Source organism: Artemia sp. Qi Xiang Cuo, chromosome 7 (genome assembly GCF_049724085.1).
Source record: "Artemia sp. Qi Xiang Cuo chromosome 7, ASM4972408v1, whole genome shotgun sequence".
Classification (NCBI taxonomy): domain Eukaryota; kingdom Metazoa; phylum Arthropoda; class Branchiopoda; order Anostraca; family Artemiidae; genus Artemia; species Artemia sp. Qi Xiang Cuo.
Genome location: NC_142800.1, coordinates 75,488,437 through 75,508,390, shown reverse-complemented (window position 1 = coordinate 75,508,390; position 19,954 = coordinate 75,488,437). Strand labels below are relative to the sequence as shown.

At 34.6% G+C, this 19,954-nt stretch overlaps 2 protein-coding genes across 3 annotated transcripts in view; both read right to left on the bottom strand.

Moving 5' to 3' along the window:
• Positions 1-19,831, bottom strand: part of LOC148950687 (uncharacterized) — a 40,240-nt gene extending 20,409 nt beyond the window's left edge. The window contains exons 1-4 of one of the 2 annotated variants that reach the window (XM_089091706.1): positions 19,695-19,831; positions 15,215-15,396; positions 12,479-12,608; positions 905-1,129 (exon numbers count right to left, since the gene is read on the bottom strand). In XM_089091706.1, the coding sequence (XP_088947832.1) occupies positions 905-1,129; positions 12,479-12,608; positions 15,215-15,396; positions 19,695-19,724 (567 nt within the window). In that variant the 5' untranslated portion in view covers positions 19,725-19,831. Of the gene's footprint in view, positions 1-904; positions 1,130-12,478; positions 12,609-15,214; positions 15,406-19,694 lie in introns of both variants that reach the window. The other variant, XM_089091705.1, reaches the window with a different exon arrangement.
• Positions 19,766-19,954, bottom strand: part of LOC148950686 (uncharacterized) — a 33,259-nt gene continuing 33,070 nt past the window's right edge. Inside the window, exon 6 of the mRNA XM_089091707.1 lies at positions 19,766-19,861. Within this exon, the coding sequence (XP_088947833.1) occupies positions 19,821-19,861 (41 nt within the window). The 3' untranslated portion in view covers positions 19,766-19,820. The remainder of the gene's footprint in view (positions 19,862-19,954) is intronic.

Below are 19,954 nucleotides of genomic sequence, written 5' to 3'. Positions count from 1 at the left end.
ACACATAAAAATAATTTTTGCTCAAGAAAAGCTGTCAAAACACAAGTTATACTGCTAAAGTGTCGGCAGCTTTTGGAATTCTGGCGAATTCGGCTACTGGCAGCTTTAGAACTTTGTTCATACCTAATAGGGCGTTGAATCAATCTTTCAGTTACTGGGTCTTTTTTTATAGGAATGGGTACCTGTAACTTAAGCTTACGACAGCAGGAATTGAATCCTGAGCCCGTGTTTCCAAGCAGTGAAACAATTCACTGTACTACCATAGGTTATCAAACATATTTCATGAAAAATTATAAATTCGGCAAAATAAAAAAAAAACGACTAAACTTAGCAATCCTAATAAATATTAGTTATCTTAAGCAAATCGTAGAAAATTAAATGTAAGAATTCATAAAATATATTACGATTGAATTACAAAGACTGAAAATCAATAATGCTGGATAAACAGCACATTGAAGGCCTCAAAATCAAATTTTCGTTTGTCTGTCACAATTACTGGACTTGATAGCGAAGCGGTATGAATCCTTGCCTGTGGCCGTGATGATTTAGGTTCGAATCTTAGAGAAGATAAAATTTAAAAAAAACTCAAAATAGAATTCAAAATCCAACTGTCTGAAACTCACTCTTCAAATACTTTTAACTCGTTTTCCACGCCTCGCCGACTTTTTTCGTTTACGCAATTATAATTTAGATCACTTCGTTATCTATGTTACGTAGAGCCCAATCCGTTTGGCAACCCTCGTTTTCACTTGTACTCGTAGACTCTTGAAAAAAAAGTCTACTTTTTACTCTATTTTGAAAAGAAGTTTTTTTTTATTATTACTATTTATTATTTAAATACTAAATCCCATTTACCGTAACGAAAAAAATTCTGCTTCAGCTTTCTAAAACTGATGAATCTTACCTGTAAAACCTTAGGTAGGTCAGACAGGTCACTATTATACAAATTAACGACTACTTGTGATTCACTCTTTCCAGTTGGTAGTTGAGATTTGATCTTTCTGAAGATTTCCTTCATTTTGTTCTGCCTCTCCTCAGTACGAATATCAATAACATCATTGTCTTGAATTTGATTCGTTTCACGACTCTGAATTCGATAGCCAAGCCTATCTTTGATACTGCGAGGCTTCTAAAAAATATTAATAAAAAACAAATTCAATGTAAATACGAGTTATATGTATACACTTGTGTGATGAAACGTAAATATTACAAATTTAGGTCCAACTTCCCATTTATTTTTAAATCGCTTGTAAAAACTGTGGTGTCAATTCGCAAAAACATAGGGAGAGAGGGGAAGGTTTTAATTTTGGCTTTTTAAAGTTTCAATTTTTAGTAATTAGACTTTGAATACTTCCCTTGTGAATACCTTTCTCAAGGTGTTGTGATTTTTTAACCCATAACTATTACAAACTTGGATCCAACTTCAGAATCCAAATTCTTGTATAAAATCCCTTCAATTCACAAAAATATAGGGGCGAGGGAGCATTTTTCTTTTGCTTTGTTTTTCTTTTTTTTCATTTTTTTATTGCTTTGTCATTATTTATTAAGATAAAAAAGGTAGTTTTTCATCAAAATGACTATTACAACGTTGAGTCAAACCTTAAAGTTTTGTACAAATGGCTTCTAAAAAAAGTGGCTCCACGAAAATCTAGGGGGGGGGGGACGCTTTTTGTCTTTTTATAGATACAAAAAAATTACTTTTCAAAATCTCGGGGACAAGACTTAATCGATTACTTTTAAATGAAGGTACAAAAGTGGTACTTTTCAAAATCAAAGGGGGAGAAACTAAGCCACCCTCTAGATTTGGGGTGAGTCCACACAAAAATATTGCGTTCTTACATGATCTTAGAAATCCCGCCAGAGTGCCAATTAATCTCACTAATACCACCCGTAAAAGCTACCTACTGCAAGAGCATTCCACCCCAAAGCGAAATGTCCCCAAAACTTTTACTTAGACCCCATTTAGTGTAGAAGCATATTAGTTCAAAACAGGTTTTTAATTGAATTTCAGGTATTTATCTGATATCACCCTTTTGCTTTGACTCCATTTTCCGGCATTTTAGTGGGCACATAAGGCAATAAAGAGAGAAAAAAACAAGGCAAAAAAACAATATATTGTTTTTTTTATTGAATGTCTAATTTAAAATCAACCAAACTCAAAATAGCCAAGGTAGTGGCAACAATTTCATTGATACCTATTTAAATTTAACAGATTTTAGAGCGTTTTGCTGTTAAACTTTAAATAGTGTATTTTCAGACATGAAAATACTAATCACCCATTACATACATTCCAATCCAATAATGAATTATGCTTCAAAGAAAAACATAGAAAAAGAAGACCGTACTTATCCCTGAAATAGCTTTGAACCAACACGAGCATTACAATATATACAAAAATAAGGAAAAATACTGGAACAATGAGATACAAGAACAGCAACGACAGTATGCAATGTAGAAAGTGCTCGGTATCCATGTGCTAGGTAACCAAGAAAAAAAAGCGGCAACGACAGTATCCAAATCAGAAAAATGAACTCAGTATCCAAGCGCTCAGTACCCAAGATAAAAAAACACCAACGACTGTATCCAAATAAGAAAAACGAGCTCAGTAACCAAGATACAAAAACAGCAACGACAGTATTCAAATCATAAAAATGAACTCAGTATCCCCGCGCTCTGTACCCAATATACAAAAACAGCCACGACAGTATCCAAATAAGAAAAACGAGCTCAGTAACCAAGATACAAAAACAGCAACGACAGTATCCAAATCAGAAAAATGAGCTCAGTATCCAAGTGCTAAGTACCCAAGATGAAAAAACAGCAACGACAGTACCCAAATCAGAAACATGAGCTCAGTATCCAAGATAAAAAAAAAACAGCAACGACAGTATCCAAATCAGAAAAATGAGCTCAGTAACCAAGTGCTCAGTGCCCAAGATACAAAAACAGCAACGACAGTATCCAAATCAGAAAAATGAACTCAGTATCAAGTGCTCAGTGCCCACGATATAAAAACAGCAACGACAGTATTCAAATCAGAAAAATGAACTCAGTATCCCAGTGCTCAGTACCCAAGATACAAAAACAGCAACGACAGTATCCAAATCAGAAAAATTAGCTCAGTATCCAAGATAAAAAAACAGCAACGACAGTATACAAATCAGAAAATTGAACTCAGTATCAAGTGCTCAGTGCCCACGATATAAAAACATCAACGACAGTATTCAAATGAGAAAAATGAACTCAGTATCCCAGTGCTCAGTACCCACGATATAAAAACAGCAACGACAGTATCCAAATCAGAAAAAAGAGCCCAGTATCCCAGGGCTCAGTACCCAAAATACCAAAACAGCATGGACGGTATCAGAAACAGAAAAATGAGCTCAGTATCCAAGATACAAAAACAGCAACGACAGTATTCAAATGAGAAAAATGAACTCAGTATCCAAGTGCTCAGTACCCAAGATACAAAAACAGCAACGACAGTATCCAAATCAGAAAAATGAGCTCAGTAGCAAAGATACAAAAACAGCAACGACAGTATCCAAATCAGAAAAATGAGCTCAGTACCCAAGTGTTAAGTGCCCAATATTAAAAAACAGCAACGACAGTATCCAAATCAGAAACATGAGCTCAGAATCCAAGATAAAAAAAAACAGAAACGACAGTATCCAAATCAGAAAAATGAGATCAGTAACCAAGTGCTCAGTGCCCAATATACAAAAACAGCAACGACAGTATCCAAATCAGAAAAACGAACCCAGTATCCAAGTGATCAGTACCGAAGATACAAAAACAGCAACAACATTATCCAAATCAGAAAAATGAACTCAGTATCAAGTGCTCGGTGCCCAAGATATAAAAACAGCAACGACGGTATCCAAATCAGAAAAAAGAGCCCAGTAACCAAGTGCTCAGTACCCAAAATACCAAAACAGCATGGACGGTATCAGAATCAGAAAAATGAGCTCAGTATCCAACATACAAAAACAGCAACGACAGTATTCAAATGAGAAAAATGAACTCAGTATCCAAGTGCTCAGTACCCAATATACAAAAACAGCAACGACAGTATCCAAATCAGAAAAATGAACTCAGTATCTAAGATACAAAGACAGCAACGACAGTATCCAAATCAGAAACATAAACTCAGTATCCAAGTGCTCAGTACCCAAGATACAAAAACAGCATGGACGGTATCCAAATCAGAAAAATGAGCTCAGTATCCAACATACAAAACAGCAACGACAGCATCCACATCAAAAAAATGAACTCAGTATCGAAGTGCTTAGTGCCCAAGATACAAAAAACTCAACGACAGTATCCAAATCAGAAAAATGAGCTCAGTATCCAAGTACTAAGTACCCAAGATGAAAAAACAGCAACGGTAGTATGATGAATGATTTTATTACGTGATTGCACCACACAGGTATTTCACGCTACAATACTATATAACTACATTTATCCACAAACACTAAAATACTTACACTAACTACAAAAAAAAATAAAAATTATATACATAGAAAATAAATAAAAACCATCCATTCCCTAAACCATCCTCAGAAAACTTTCACAATAACCTCAAACATCAAATCTATTTGTGCTATATAGGAATTTGTTCACTATATTTCCAACATTTTTTATCACCAATTATCAAACTTAAATCAGAAAGGAAGCTAACATTAAGTTCTCTAAATTCAAAAATCATATTAAACCTCTGACGAACATAAAAAGGACAATCATACAGGACATGCTCACAGTTTTCCATACATCCACATTTACACGTATGGCTATCAGTTGTGCCTATTCTATGTACAAAAATAATTCAGTTTCGAATGGCCTGTTATAAACTGAGTTAAAATATAGCTTGGTTCAAGTTTTTGCGTACAAATTAAATCTTCTTTACATCTCAAAAGACTAATATACCAACTACTGACAGAATTTTCAAAAATTTCATACCCTTTTTATGTAGAGCTATTCTTTAAAACACTACGATTCAGTTGGAAAGGTGACAAATAATTTTCCATCAGAAACCCAACTCCTAGCAACTCAGCAACTATTTCATCGGTAATATGATCAATAGCATATCTATTTAAAAGAAAACTAGGCTGCAAAATATCTGGCCAAAAAGGGAGACGTCCCTTTTTAACAAACCTCATCACTGCCAGTTCTATTGCTCTTAGACCGACTGGAAGGACACCAGAAAGAGCCATAATAACATGATTTTGAGCAGTTCTAAATTACTTTGAAATACTAAGGGTTGAACATCTTTGTGCTGACTGTAAAATAGTCTGTATATTTTTTTTTCTTAATGCCCCAATCCATACTGGAGCCGCATACAAAATAGTACTTTCAATTACTGACAAATACAATTTTTTAAGAGTGAACGGCTTTAAGCCCAAGTCATCCTTGCCGTGCTTAAAAGACAACTCGAATATTTCTTAGCTTCATTAATTCTGCATGTTATATGTTCTGTCCAAAGAAGTTTCATATCTAAAATTACTCCCAAATATTGAACTTTATCATTAACTTCAATAGCGTCCCTCTAAATACTAAATTACAATGAGGGATTTTATGTCTATTTGAAAATAAAACAGCCTCTGTTTTTGATGTGTCAAATGTTAATTTATTATTTACTGCCCATTTATCAAAACTCTCGAAAATCTATTTGCTACTTTTTCCAGTGTACTTACATTCTTTGCTGTAATAATAATACATATGTTATGACCATATGCTTGAATCAGACAATTTTCATTTATATTAATTTCAAGAATATCCTGAATATTAAAAAGCCAAAGAAAAGGAGATAGAATTCCATCTTGTGGAAATGACTTTTCTAGTTTATGTAAGCTTTCATTTTCATATGCAACTGTTCGATCTGATAGATAACTATGTATTAATTTTATTAAGCCAGAAGGGCATTCTTTTTCCTTTAACTTTTTAATAATTCCTGGGTGCCAAGCCTTATCAAACGCCCCTTTTATATAAAAACTATACACAATCTAACGAACTTCTTCTTTTTTTTCAACCATAGTCACCGAATTATCAGTCGCATCTACCGGACTTTTATTTGTCGAAAAACCAATCTGATAATCAAAAATCCAATTTTATCTTTACTTAAATTATTCAGTCTACCTATTATTAACTTCTTTAAAAAAATTCCTGAATTAGAAAGTAGACTATCGAGCATTACCGTCATTTTTCTTGCCCTTTTTATTTATTACTATAACATTAGCCTTTTCCCATTCTTTAGGGAAATACGAAACTTTCAAACACGCGTTTAATATTTTCAAAAGAGTTGGCGAAATTACATTCATATTCTTTTTCAAAATTAAATTTAAGATTCCATCCGGGCCTGGGGCTTTCATTGGTTCTAATTTTTGATAATTTCTAAAAGGTCTTGAAACTGAAAATCCTCGCTATTTTCTACATCTCCTTCTAGTATCTGCTTTACTTCTTGTCGAATTGTATGATGATAACTATTATCATCTAATATCTCACCTTTCGTGAACCACTTATTCAAAAGTACATCCCCAGCTTCAGTTATTGAATTCGTAAAAGTACCAGCATTCTTTTTAATATTAAATAAAAAAAACAAGTTTTTTAACTGAAAGTAAGGAGAGACATTAAAACTTAAAACGAACAGAAATTATTCCGTATATGAAAGGGGCCGTCCCCTCCTCAACTCCTCGCTCTTTACGCTGAAATTTTTTATTGTTTTATAAAATAGAGTTGTGAGAAAGAGTCAGTCTGACTTTAGCGTAAAGAGCGAGGCGTTTAGGAGGGGACAGCCCCTTTCACATACGGAATAATTTCTGTTCGTTTTAAGTTTTAATGTTGCTCCTTACTTTCAGTTAAAAAACTTGTTTTTTTATTTAATTTTTGAACGTTTTTGAATTAATGGGGGTTTTGATTTTGGCTCAGAGTACATGAATAATTAAAAAAAATTTGCATATTAATTTTACTTTTATTTGCTTAAATGGCTTTCTCGAAAGCTGTTTAATTTTATTTACGAACGTTTTTATTAGTAATAAATATACGTAGCTTACAAATTAACTTACGTAACGAACTTCTATATCCATATATTTTTAATACGTATATTAGGGGGTTCGTCCCCTAGTCAATACCTCGCTCTTTACGCTAAAGTACAAATTGTGTTCCAATTCTTTAAAAATGACCCCTTAATCACAAAGGCTTAGAATAAATAGCTCTTATGAAAGTACTAAAAAATCTTTGGCTTAAAGGGCGAGGTATTGACTAGGGGGCGAACCCAATCATATACTTAATAATTTCTCTTCGTTTTAAGTTTTGATGCTGCTCCTTACATTCAGTTGAAAAACTTGTTTATTTTTTTTTATTTAATTTCTGATCGTTTTTTTTTTAAATAATGCTGGGAAATCTGGCGCCCCCTTCATAGCAATGTCCCTTCCCCCCATGAAAACTTCCTCCATGGAAAGATCCTCCCACGTAACCCCCGACCCCCAGTACCAGAAAAAAATCCCCCTTGAAAACGTCTGTATACTTCCCAATAACCAATACTATATGTAAACATTGGGTAAAATTCATAACTTTCAGCCCTCCCCCGGGGACTTTGGGGTACTAAGTCATCCTAAAAGACATATTTATTATATTTTCGATCATGCTGAACAAAATGGCTACCTCAAAATTTTGATCGGGTGACTTTGGGAAAAAAATGAGCTTGGGAGGAGGCCTAGTTGCCCTCCATTTATTTTTGTCTCTTAAAAAGGGCATTAAAACTTTTAATTTCCGTTCGAATGAGCCCTCCTATGATATTCTAGAACCCCTGGGTCGATACGATGAACCCTGGAAAGAAAATATATAAAAATAAAAAAACACGCATCCGTGATCTTTCTTCTGGCAAAAAATACAAAATTCCACATTTTTGCAGATAGGAGCTTGAAACCACTAGCGTACGGTTCTCTGATACGCTGAATCTGAGGGTGTGATTTTCATTAAGGTTCTATAGCTTTTAGGAGTCTTTCCCCCTTTTTTTGAGAATCAACCAAATTTTCTCATGAGCGTAGCTTTTGATGGATAGAACTAAACTTGATGAAGCTTATATATTTGAAGTCAGTATTAAAATCTGATTCTTTTGATGTATCTATTAGTATAGAAATACCGTTTTTTAGAGTTTCGGTTACTATTGAGCCGGGTCGCTCCTTACTTACAGTTCCTTACCACGAACTGTTTGATGGATAGGCTTTGCAGTCCCACCCTTCAACCTACAAATCTTATGAATTGTATTCCACGGATCTGTAGTCCCTTTTTCTTCACAAAACGCCTCCAATCTTCTTTTTTAGCCTTCAAAATTTCCATATTATACTTACTTTTAGTATTTTTCATATTTATTTCGCTTTCTATCGATCTCACTATTTTAAAAATTCTCGTATTACGTCTATATTCTTTCCTCAGTTCACTTAGTTGTGATGTCCACCAGCCCCAATATCTTTTTAAAAAATTATTATGACACATAGGAGTCGATTCGTTTATAGCATTCTGTAATAATTTAGTTAAATGATCAACGACTGAATCTATTGCTTCTTCTGGAGCCATATTACATGCAAAACTTCATCAATACGGTTCAGTAAAACAGCACTAAATACGTCCCAATTGGTCTTCTTAAAATTATATAGCTGGTTCATATTTTTCTCTATAATCTCATCATTACAACTAAGATCAAGACTTGTACAAATGGTCTGACAGTGAAAGAGGATCTTGTAGGACTCTCCAATTTTCAATATATCGTCGGCTGGGAGGATGATTGTCGTATTAGGCATCTCCGGCCAAAATTGAGTTATGAATGCCATCTAGTGTAAAATTTTGCGTAGAATCTGAATCTGCTTTTGTTTTGCTCTACTGGCCACCGTTTGAACTGAGCACAAAATAGTGTATTACAAGGAGAATTTTGGCTCTGCCTCACATGAACTGGTGAAAATTGCACCCGAGGCTGCAGTAGTTGAAAAAGGAAGAGAAGTCTCCAAAGTTACTGTGATTGAGGAGTTACTTGAGCCAGGCCCACTCCCTAGGATCTCTTCCTTGCCTGAGGAAAAGATCAAGGGCGTGAAAAGCGTCCTAAAGTTCATGCCGCTGGAAAATGAAGCATACTACAAAGCATTTTTCGATAAAAAATAAAAAAAATAGGTCCAGTATCGTTGGAACGATGTTTCTTTGTACCCGAAGTAGTGCTGAGTTTTTCTTATGCTTTTATATTCGAATTTGATTAAAATTTAAAGATTGCAAAACTGAGTTCCTTTCCGCGAGCATTTTGTCGTATCTGTTTTTCAACAAGCAATATCTCAATATCCAGTTGATCCAGATGAACGGAATTTCACCCAGGTTGTAGCCCTTGAGTGCGACTACAATCGAGATAAAAAAAAAATACCGGTTTCGTCATTAAATAAAAAAGATATCGCGTTTCAAACTTCAATGGCGTTTTTCTTGAAACTCGTCTCGAGTGAGAAACGACAATCATCCTCCCAGCCGACGATAATATGTCAATACTTGTATATTAGCAACCGTTACATCTGGGCTAGAATAATAATGATCATATGTGGGTGAATCAGGATCATTAATAACTACAAGTTGTTTACAAGTTACAAAATCCTCTAATTTTTTTCCTATATTATCTGTAGAAACACCATTTAGCCACATTGGACTTTTAGCGTTAAAATCCCCACCTATCACATAAAAAAGAATTACTCATTCTATCCAAAATACTCAGCTGACAATCTAGGGACTGCAGCGAAGGGGAGCAATATACTGATGACACTCTAATGATTCTTGACTTCAAATAAATAGAGACGGTGAAACACTCGTTTGTAGACTCATCATAATGAATATCGGACTTAAGTTCTTTTTTAACTAACACTGTAGCACTGAAGAATCGTTACTCAAAATCAAACTTCGAAAATACTGCATAGTCACTTGGTACACATGTTATTTTTCCGAACTTGTTGACATACGGCTCCTGTAACAATACCACATCTGGTTCTAAGTCGCAAATTGTCTTCTGAAACTGAACTAGTGCGCTATAAGAGTACTGAAGGTTGATCTGAAAAAATGTCAGTTTGTTTGCACTAAGTAAGTCATTTTGTGTATTCAACTATGCTGAATGTTCTTCTTGAGACGGTCCATGATTTCGCGACCAATTGGACATTTTTTAAATTCATAGGATGCATGTGGCTCACATTTGACATTTTTCTTATTGGATGACCGACACACCGGGCGACTTGTAAAAGGTTTTTCACAGTCCTCGTAAACATGGTTAACCATGCACCATGAGCACGTAACATCACCCTTACAATTCGAACGTTTATGTCCATAGAGACAGCACTTCGTACACCGAATGATGTTGATGTGATCCTCGCATTCAACCATTAAAAAGCCGAACTTAAGTCCACGATTTGAAATCATTTCCTTCCGTAATACTGGGCTGACTTCAATAATTACGTTTTTTCTCGTTCCTCTTACCACAACACTGATAACCTTGAAGGTTTCTCCTTTCGCTACGAGGTCTTTAACTGAGGGGTTTGAATCCATCACACAACTCATACATTCTTCGTGTGTTACGTAACCTGGTTTTTCTTTTGCTAGCATTCGTGGGAGACGCTTCGTGACTGGTTTTGGTTTGAACTGCAATTGTTCAGATTTTTCAGTTAAAACGATGAGGGCTCCATCTAAGTCATTTTTGCTCTGCATTTCAAGAATATATTTACCTCCTCGTCCCGGTACAATTTTCTTTGCTGCAAACTTTGTGCTATCCCGCTTTAGCACTTGGGATATCTCTTTGGTAACATGTTCAGTATTTTGATTTCTCTGAGATCTGTTCCTTCCATCTTGGTTCTTTAGGGTAGTGTTCATAGGTTCGAGGACCAGACAATGCGACTCGGGTCCTTTTGCTACGCTGGCATATGACGGGGCACGATTCTGAATGATGGGCGAACTTTGACGAATTTCTTGCAACTCGGTCTGTAGTCAACAATTTTTTGCATGTGTTTATTCTCGCTACGGAGAAGTTCCAAATTTTCTTCTATTACAGTCTGGTGCACAACCAGGATCCGGTCGCATATTTCTCTAACATTGTCTTTCCCGCCAGGGACTTTTTTAACGTTTCCGAAGACCTCTTTCGGAAGTCTCAGTAATGCAACGACACTTTTTTGTTGATCGACGGGACATAAACTTTCGTCGCCATTTTGGCCACCGGTATCAATGCCCGAAGCCATAGTCACTGGTGAAAGCGAAAGTCAAACCCGGTTAGTGAAAACCATGGTCATGCCTTGGGAAGCTAATATTCACTGGATTGTTTTCACAATTTGCTGGTGATTAATACACAGATAAATTCGAATAATGTGACGGATTTTGTGCCATCCTATACGGCTCTTTATTGTCTACAATGTAGTTCAACTGTTATCACTGTTCACTGAAAGCTAAGCGATACATCCACTTTTTTTTCCAAATGTTTCTATAACAGAGGTTTTAACACCTTGAAAGCTAAACTGAGACTCCGCAATGGTAGTATTCAAATCAGTAAAATGAACCAAATCAGAAATGAAATCCAACTGCTCAGTACCCAAGATACACAAACAGCATGGACGGTATCCAAATCAGAAAAATGAGCTCAGTATCCAAGTGTTCAGTACCCAAGAAGAAAAAACAGCAGCGATAGTATCCAAATCAGAATAATGAACTCAGTATCCAAGTGCTCAGTGCCCAAGATACAAACACAGCAATGACAGTATCCAAATCCGAAAAATGAGCTCAGTATCCAAGTGCTCAGTAACTAAGATACAAGAACAGCAACGACAGTATCCAAATCAGAAAAATGAAATACCTCGCTATCTAAGCTACAAAAACAGCAACGACAGTATCCAAATCAGAAACATGAGCTCAGTACCCAAAATACAAAACAGCAACGACGGTATCCAAATTAGAAAGTGCTCAGTATCCAAATACTGAAATTCCAAGCTAAAAAAAACTGCAACGGCAGCATACAAAGTAGAAAGTTCTTAGCATACAAGCTACAAAACAGCAATGACAGTGTCAAAGTAGAAAGGATCAACAAATTTAAATATGAAGAAATACGAAATTACATTACATTTCTGTTGCCGAATAGGAAATTATATACATATATTAATATAATCTGCTTAATCCTATTTAAATAGAATTTAACGTCCCTCTTTAGTCACCTTCCCTGTTGACAGAGAAGACACAAAGAAAGGTACCAAACCCATCTACAAGTTAGTAAGACTACCTATAGCAGTTATATCGAATAGCACAGTAATACCAATAATCGATGAAAGATCTTCTCATAAATCACTTTAAAGTGAAAAAAACATACCACTCCCTCCCAAAAAAAAGTACAAAATGAAACTGTTTAAGACAGTTATATTGTTTGACACTTTACTACCAATAACTAATAAAACGTTTGTTAATAAAAAGATTTCTAATAATGACCTACCTTAATTTCTTCGTCTGTGCTGACAGGTTTGGCAACTGCTTTTTCGGCACTAATAATTGACTTGGTGGCGTCTACTACTGCTTTCATGATGAGCGTTTTAGTTGCCTGATTAGATGCAATGGGTCTCGGCCTGAAATTGAAACCTTTAAGTTCGAATTTGTTTGGTATTACAAAATAGGAACGAAACTATCAAAAAAAGAACTATGTTGCAAAATATCAAGCATTATAACAAAAATGACTTCTTTTTAGTATCGCTATCCTGTAAAACAGGTTAAAAACTAAGATAGCTACGTCATAGGTTCATTATATTTGTTTTGCCAAAGAGTCAAAATCCATATTGGCTTTTTGAATATTGCCTCAAGTACTTAATATTGGCAAAAATTACTATTAATTAATCAATTTGTCTTATTAATTGATGCCTGAGTAATGTTACCTTAATCAATGCTGTCTTAATAAATAATTATTGGTAAAAACTATAATTGATTGAAATTATTATTTGAAAAAATTAATTGGCCAAAAAGCCTGTATGATGGCAGCAAGAACGTATTGCCTGTTCCCTCCAACATAAATTTAGGGTGATCTTACCCTCCCCCCACCTTAAAAAAAGATTTTCCCCGAAAATTTTTCCGAGCAAACAAGGGTAGACATTACAACGGTACGAATAAAATTCGTAATTAAAATATTTTTAATTAGATATTTCAAGTAAATAATTTCAAATATAATTTTTTTAGAAAAACATACCAACTGCATACTACGGAAGGTTTGTTATCTTCAGGCTTTAGATACCAGTTGTGAAAACCCGCATAATTATTCTCAGAGCTGGAGATTAGTGATTGGTTGGGAGTTATTGACATAAGCAATTACGTAGGTATACCAATTGAGCTTACTTACCTGTTATACCAGACAAGCCCAATTTTTTCATTAGTTATTGATTAATAGATGCTTCATTATTTTTTGAGGTTTTAATTTATCTATATGTACAAGAAACATATTAGCCAGTAAAAACAGATAGGCTACTTCATATGTAATTGAAACGAAATTAAAATAATAAATAACGGGTAAAACCTGTAACTATACACACAACTTAGCTAAAGAAAACAAACAGTATTTTTGTAAAAATAATTGTAAATATCCGGATATTGTTGCACGAATTATATTATATTGGGCTTGTTTATAAACAAGAACTATAGTTTATGAAATGCAAGTTTCTTTGGTTTTTTTTTTTGTTTTTTTGTTGTTTTTTTGTATAGCGTTTGTCTTTTCTTCTCGTGCTCATAAGTGCATATTATTTTGTTTAGCTAATTCTTGTTTGTTTTTTTCTTTTCTCTTTTTACCGTTTATTCTTCTTTTCCCCTTTTTCCCGTTAAATTATTTTGTTTAGTTAATTCTTATTTGTTTTCTTCTTTTCTCTTTTTCCCGTTTACGTTTCTTTTCTCTTTTTCCCGTTATGTTATATTGCTTAGCTAAATCTTATTTGTTTTTGTTTTTTTCCTTTCTTCCGTGTATGTTTCTTTTCCCTTTTCCCGGTATATTATTTTGTTTAGAAAATTGTCATTCGTTTTTTCTTTTCCCTTTTACTCGTTATATTATTTTGTTTAGCTAATTCTTGTTTGTTTTTTTCTTTTCCATTTTTCTCGTTTGTATTTCTTTTCTCCCTTTTCCCGTTAAATTATTTTGTTTACTAATTTTTATTTGTTTTCTTCTTTTCCCTTTTTCCCGTTTATGCTTCTTTCCCCTTTTCCCGTTACATTATTTTATTTAGCTAATTCTTATTCGTTTTATCTTTTCCCTTTTTTCCGTTTGTGTCTTTTTCCCTTTTTCCCGTTATTTATACTGTTTAGTTAATTCTTGTTTTTTTCCTTTTCCCCGTTTCCCTTTTCCCCAGATGTGAAGCCGAAATATTCAAACTTTTTTCGTTATTTGTATAAAATAGTTTTGTTCTTTTTTTCTTATAAAGGTCACTGTCTCATTAAAAGTTTTAACATTTTCTAATATTTCCAATTCTCTCATCAATATTTTTCTTATTATCCACAGAAAATTTTCTTTTCTTTTTTCCTATCATCAATATTCTATGTCAATATTTTCAGTTCTAATTTAATTATTAAGGCAATATCCTCTAAGAAATAATTGACTTCATATAAGCGTTTGTCCTTTTCGTTTTTTTTATCAACTTTAACCCCTATATAACCCCAGTTTGAGACATGACATGAGAGTTAAGCGAAACTTAATTTTACCATAGCTGATATTTCAAAGACTACAGTTTTTTTTTCAAATGATCATAACATCAACAAAATAAGAAAAAAAAACAAATTCAAATTTAAAAGCCAATAAATTTATACCCGGATTATAAATTATACCCCGAACTACACGTAGAAAAATTAACGACATTTTGATTTTCGCTAACCGTGTTACCACTAAAACTTTCTAAGGAGAAAAAACTTCTGAGCTGGAGAAGGAGGAAGTACTCTGGCCTCCTTCTGAGAAGCTTTCTCTTTTCTCTACTGTTCACGTGCGAAAGCAAACTCTAGAACGGAATTCTTAAGCAACACCTTCCTGTAGCAAAGCACCCATGTTTGGAACGGGGCTGCTATCCCACTTGAGCTATCTCATCAAACCTATCTATTGATTCTTCCAAACAAAGACTCAATATTTATATTCAGCCTACAACAAGCATATAAGGCATTTCTGCCGTACCTGGAATCGTGAATTCTATTACATAAAAATAATATAAAATACCTGGCCTTCACTTTGATAATACTGCTAGGAACAGAGTGAAGCGATGGCTTTCTTACACCTTCAGGCGAAGTACTTTGTCTGATAATACGGTTCGGCTTTTCATCAGGTTGGACAATTGATCCAAGACGAGACATGATGGATGGACGCACACGTGCCATTGTTTTTGCCGGTTTTTCCGCTTCCTGTAATATCTAATACAATTTATTCAAGAATGTTGCTAGTAAAAGTGAGAGCCAGTTAAAAGAAAAACAAATTGATTTTTGAGAGCCAAGTAGCAAAAAAGGATCAAGTTTGAAACTGAAAAAAATAAATAAAGGCAAATAAAGTGTGATTTATAAAACTCCAAGATAATTTCAAAGACCACATTGCCTTTCCATGACGATAAATAAAAATTTAAAATCGGGATAAATCCTTTTAATTGACAGTGATAAATTTCACGAAAAATACTAAATGTTGCGGTCACATATGCAGTGACCGTCATCAGTAGTAATACGAGGAACAGGAAGGTCCAGGAGACTCGCTTCCGGAACCAGGAAGGTCAAGGAGACTCGTTTCCAGTTTCAGTTTGAAAAAACTAGGTTATTAAACAATATGTAGCCGTTTTATTCTGTGTATTAATTATTGTTTTTTATGGTTTCATTTTAGTATTACTACTGATGACAGTCACTGCATGTGTGATCGAAATATCTAATATTTTTTGGGAAATTTATCACTGTCTAATAATAGGCTTCATCCCTATTCGAACTTTTATTTAATAAACCACAAGTTCAAGGCAAGGAGGCTATTAGAACACCAAAAAATCCTATATTAAGCAATATCTAATGGCTTTTCATTGTCGGTAGAATACACCTAATGCCATCTATTAAAAACTTGGCGGGGGGGGCATTAAATAAAGAACTCGCTAATGAAAAGTAAAAAACGATTAAATAGTGTTACATATCAGGTTGCTAACGATCTCTTTGTACACTCAGCATCTATCTTTGATCAAATGATTAAATGTATTTTTTGCCTCATAAAACTGATACAAAATCCTTCAAAATCAATCTTCTCGTTGTACTCCACAGAAAGATGCGCAGAGGCCTTTTCTGGCGAACAAGTTGCTAATCAACAATCTCGACCTATAATTGCAAAATGATTTTTTTTTTTTTTTTATCAACAATTGCGGATCAACAAGTATTTTCGCGAGAAAACAAATTATTATTATTATTGTTGTAGGAAATAAACGGCAATATTTTCAAAATTCATTGAACACTGTTACTTTTTACTCCTTATCTTTACTTATTTTTAACTTTACTTTACTTATTTCTACTCCTGTAATTTTCTCTGTTTATACACCTTTTCACAGTCTGATCGAATTCTAAAAGTTTCAATTAAATACAACGAAACTTCTTCAGGGCCTTTAGGGAGAAAGGGATGGCTAATTCAGAAGAAATCACCTTCTCTTGTCTCATTTTAGGTAAGAGATGAACTAAAAGTCAATATAACAACCTTTATGACGAAAAAAAGTTTTTCTCTTCTGAAGTTGTAAGAACAAAATAAAGTTCCCCAATGATAATCATCCTTGAAATTTCCCCCTCAAATTTGGCTAAGTTTAACAAACAGCGATTTCAACTGTGAGTCGCTTTCATCCACGATTCTGATCAACAATACGATTGTTGTTAAACAAGTTCTCGAAAGAATAGATTGTTGATCATAAATGTTGACCAACAATATTGCCGGAAAAGGTTTCAGGCTTTGAAAGATTAGGCCAAGATTAGTGCTTTAGCTAAAAGATTTGGCCGAATTACCCGAGGTTTTAGGCTAAATTGGTTGTGAAATGCCCAGTCATGTTTGTTCTACCCAAACAAAGTCAAAACTATTTCAGGTTCTTCGGTGTAAGTTATCAACATTTCTAGTCTAGTAATATATTTGTAGTAAGTATGTAAGGTTGCATAGAAAAATACAAATAATCAAAATTTTCTGAATAGGCAGAGTTTTCTTATTTCAGGTTGTTTAAATTATATCAAATTATTATTTATTATTATTACTTATTATATCAAAGTAATCGAAGCATGGTCCTAACCAACTAGAGTCACAGCTACTTTAGACGAAGCTGGCGTTATATCTTTGGAATGAAGGCTTATTTCAACGACCACATGGGATAATAAGATATATTATATACTAAAACAAGGTCGCATTAAAACTTGACAACACTGTATATTTGTGTACTGAGAGTACACCGTGTACTCGCAGTGATATGTTATTTCCATTTTTTACACTCGTTTCGAACTTCAAGAGAGTAGAGAATAGAGCTCTGGATAAAGCGCTGGAGGAGGGGCGTATTAGGCGCGTTAGCTGTTCGTGGCCGTCTCGGGGCTTATGTGAATTGTCATTCAGTACTTTTAGGAAGCTATTGAATGGGTTAAATCTAACCATTCAAATTAGTAAGAACTGTCTGTTTATATCATACTTTGATACTTCTAACAGGTATTTGATTAAAAAAAATTGAAGACAAATAATTTATTTCTTTTTTTGAAAAATCTGGAGAGACATGTTGTTGCTTTGAAATTAAATCAGTAGAAAAGAAGGAAGAAGAATTTCATTCCATTCTGTACTTGAAGGATGAAGAAGAAGGAAGCAAAGACAGAGTCAATTTTTCAGAGGGTTTAATTGAAAGAAATATCATTTCATTACATATTGGCATATGGGGCAGAAATTATGCCAAACGAGCTGTTCCTAAAAACACAAGTTTTAAGTCATCAGGCTCACACAAAGTTTCAATTCCTCTAGCTCAAACACTAAATAACTGTTATTATATTATTCATGTTAGGTTATTGTTACATATTATATTACTGTTATACGTATTGTGTTATTGGTGTACATATTGTGTTATTGTTATTATGTATCATATCGTCCCATCGGTATATGAAGGGGATAAATATCCAAAAATGGCAAATTGAGTGATGCAAGTTTTTCTGCTGAGCCGATAGGCGAAGTCTATCTGTTAATTTTTCTTCAATTAACTAAATATAAAGGGATCTTAGTATTCCTTAAAAGCATGGATACATCATTAAGTATATTCCTGACATGTGCTTCTTTTCCAGTAATTTGAATGTCAGAGCCACCCATAACTAAGTGATTATTAGTAAAGATGGTGAGAGCAGTGAATATGTCAAAAGTTGAATAGCCAAGACTCAGGGTGTCTTTTGACAGTTAAAAAAAAGTTTGGAACAATTGGAAGATAAGTCCGTAAACCAAGATTAAAATATAAGAAACTACAGTGATAAAAGGCGTCACATATAATTTTGAAACTAGGGTGTCCCAACAAGCGGATGATGGTTCATATGACATTTATAGGAGGCACTACTAACGGATTGTTCTGGGTACCTGTTTGACTGACTGTATTTCAAACAATAGGCTGTGCGGAAATTGTGGTTCAATACCGCTCTCTAGGGCTATAATGAAAGAAAGGTTGAGATGGCTAGGCTACGTTTTGTCGATGAAGGATGACAGATTTCCAAATATGCTCCTTTTCTTTCAGCCATCTGAGGTTAAGCAGAAAGCATGCCGTTCGCGTTTGGGGCGATAGAGAGTCATAAAGAAATATTTAAAGGAAATGGAAGCCGCGTTGGCGGGCGTAAAAAGGGAGGCTTTGAATAGATTGGGATGGAGGAGGAGCGTGCGTAGCTGTGTTGGCCACAGGCGGCTTGATGTTGCGGTGAGTTGTTAGTAGCAGTAGTAGTAGTTCGAGACCTTATGGTTTGGGTTTTGACGGGGGTCAGTGATTGACTGCAAGCTGAGCTGCGGTGCATCCGGGGAGCTTATGGCTAAACAAATTCCCACAGAGCATCTGAATTTCAACTGCATGGTGAGACGGGAAAAAGCCTGGTCCAGCTGCAAGTACAAGTAGTAATTTTTATGTCCATCTGACCTTTTGCCGTCAAACCAGGAGGAAAAATAATATAAGCTGGAAATGGAAGTTGGTAATGTTTACTACACATGGCACTTCACTCCGGTTTGGTTTTCGGGGTGCAATCAGGGCTGGGTTGCTCTTTATCAATTTTTTCCTCCCTGTACTCCAAGCCCAAGAGCCTTGTGGGGAGAATATGATTACGCATTTATCTTTTACTTTCTTTAACTATTGGTGAATAAATCTACGTATCTACCAGCCTAACCTCATTATCATGTTTATTATGACTTCGCAGAAAAGCATGTCACAATTTTCCCCACTCCATTAAGGCTCAGGCTTTTTTCTCCTTTATCTTGTAAAATTAAACACAAATATCAGTATTTGCAACCCATACCATTTACCTATGAAATAGTTTCTTTTTTACAGATTTTTTCTTGCTAAAGCCCTAAAAAAAAACTCCAGGGGAAAACCAAGTTTTCATTTTCATGCGAACTAATAAAAATCGTCAGAAGAACCCTTTTGCTATGACAATAACGAGACGATAAAGTGATAAGCCAACCTAAGCGTCTTGAAAAAAAAGGAGCAACTCACATTAGTTTGGTTACGCTCCAGGGGCTCCATAGCTTTCGGAATCACAGACCTTTTAAGCTTAATGAGTCGTGTTTGTAATTCTTGCTGTTTCGGTGGGGAGGGAGCCTGAATAAATTCTTTAATCGGTTAAACTGGAGCCATCTCTTCAACTTCCGTGGTTTCAAGTGCTAGAATACAAAAAATGGATACATAAACTATGTGTTGGGCATGAAGTACTTCTGAGAATACAATACCATAAAATTATTTTATGAGTCTCAACT